The sequence below is a fragment of the Colobus angolensis genome, unplaced genomic scaffold, assembly GCF_000951035.1.
Source record: "Colobus angolensis palliatus isolate OR3802 unplaced genomic scaffold, Cang.pa_1.0 Scaffold34, whole genome shotgun sequence".
NCBI classification, from domain to species: domain Eukaryota; kingdom Metazoa; phylum Chordata; class Mammalia; order Primates; family Cercopithecidae; genus Colobus; species Colobus angolensis.
The window spans coordinates 3963237-3965184 of record NW_012116710.1 but is presented as its reverse complement, the minus strand read 5'-3'; the positions used below and the strand labels follow the sequence as shown (position 1 = coordinate 3965184).

At 42.3% G+C, this 1948-nt stretch overlaps 1 protein-coding gene across 1 annotated transcript in view; it reads right to left on the bottom strand.

The window, feature by feature from the left end:
* The window catches only part of ZNF383 (zinc finger protein 383), a 19017-nt gene that overhangs the window by 13819 nt on the left and 3250 nt on the right, over positions 1 to 1948 (bottom strand). Inside the window, exon 2 of the mRNA XM_011952347.1 lies at positions 1274 to 1327. Coding sequence (XP_011807737.1) covers positions 1274 to 1282 — 9 coding nt within the window. The 5' untranslated portion in view covers positions 1283 to 1327. The remainder of the gene's footprint in view (positions 1 to 1273; positions 1328 to 1948) is intronic.

Genomic DNA, 1948 nt, shown 5'->3' with positions numbered 1-1948 from the left:
TTTAGTAGAGACGGGGTTTCACCGTATTAGCCAGGGTGGTCTCGATCTTCTGACCTTGTGATCTGCCCGTCTCGGCCTCCCAAAGTGCTGGGATTACAGGCTTGAGCCACCGCGCCCGGCCCATCTAATATATTCTAAACTACCCCCATGTGATCTTAGAGCATCAATCAACGCTACAAAAAAGATATATGTAAAGTTATTTTACTTATTTTTATTTTTTTGAGATGTTGCCCAAGCTGGAGTACAGTGGTGTGATCTTGGCTCACTGCAATCTCTGCCTCCCAGGTTCAAGGATTCTCCTGCCTCAGCCTTTTGAGTAGCTGGGACTACAGGAATGCGCCACCATGCCTGGCTAATTTTTTGTCTTTAGTAGAGATGGGGTTTCACCATGTTGGCCAGCGTAGTCTCTAAGGTGATCTGCCCGCCTCCGCTTCCCAAAGTGCTGAGATTACAGGCGTGAGCCACCGCACCTGGCCTTTTACAAATTCTTTAATTATTTTTCTGGTGGTAGAATTTTTCTACAATATAGATATTACTGGATAAGACTTAAAAGGTTCTTCTGTGCTCTGATGGTGTGATCTAAATGACTTATGCATTGGCTGAACCATTGTAAACATCCATTATCACTATCCTTAATTCTGAGATAAAGAAAACTTGATGATTCACAGAAATTCCTAACAATCCAAACTTCCTCCTCAACCTCAAATTGGACTTCTCTCCAGGATACTCTTACAGAGTTGCAGAGATCTGTATCAGCCACCAACCCCATGATCCCCCCAAAGCTGCCTAAACCAGATTTTGCAACAATCTAACATTTGGAACTACCAGCACCACATTTCATCCTATCTTACTGGAGAATGCTACTTTGTAGAGATAATCTTGGCTTTTCTATATTCCCATCTAAGTAACTTACACCTTCAACTTATCAAATAATGGTCCAGACAGGATAAGTTCATTTTACGAATCTATTCTTGTTTCCTTGAGATAATTCATCCCCTATCACAGTCCTTGGGAAAGAGTTGAAAAAAAGAGATGCTCAGGTATTTACAGAATGAAAATATTAATGCTGGTTGATTTATAAAAATAAAAGGTATACTTAGACATGGTATAGAATTATCTAGCTAAGAAGAGATGGGGACCAGCATTCTGAAGGGGAACTCTGTTAGCCAGAAATGTCAGGATAAGGAAAGCAAATGCTCATGTCTTTTGAAAAAAAATAAAAAACAAAAACAAAAAACAAATGTCAGGAAGGCAAGAAAAAGTATCAACTCACCTCAGCCATGGCTTCCAGTATTGCAGACGGTTAGTCTTCCTTGAGGCTGTTCTCCTGAAAAAGGATAGTGTTCTGAGATTGCATGACTGGGGAAGTAAAACCCTCTAGAAACCACACTAGAGGCCAGATAAAACTACCTCCATACTTCTTGGTCTTAAGATATAACTCTAGTTAGTGGGAATATGGAACAAATCTTACTCCTTCCTCAACCCTACAAACCCCAGGCTTTAGCTGCAGCAAGATGGATCCTGGGTAACTAGATCCAAGGGAAGACAAGGACCGAGATTCATTCTCCCTCATGCAAACAATCTAAGTTCCTGCCTTAGCCAAGGGATTTGGGCCAGACCTTGTCCCACCTCAGTGATGTTGCTCTGAACCCACGATTGAGCTACTATAGCCTGCCCTGAGCTACTGACCTACTATGACCCAAGACTGAGCTACCATGACCTCCTTTGCGGCCCTCAGGTCCCATCACACAAATGATGCCTTTTGGTCAGGAACACAGTGCACTCAGATCAGAAAGACCAAAGACTTCCCTAATCAAGTCTTTTTGTTTCTCAACCCTAAAAAAGTCAACTTCCCTCACCATATGCACACACACAACACCTGCACCCACCCCTAAACACAAAGGGATGCAGGGGGCACTAATTCTTCTAGCTCTGTTTTTTTAAAATA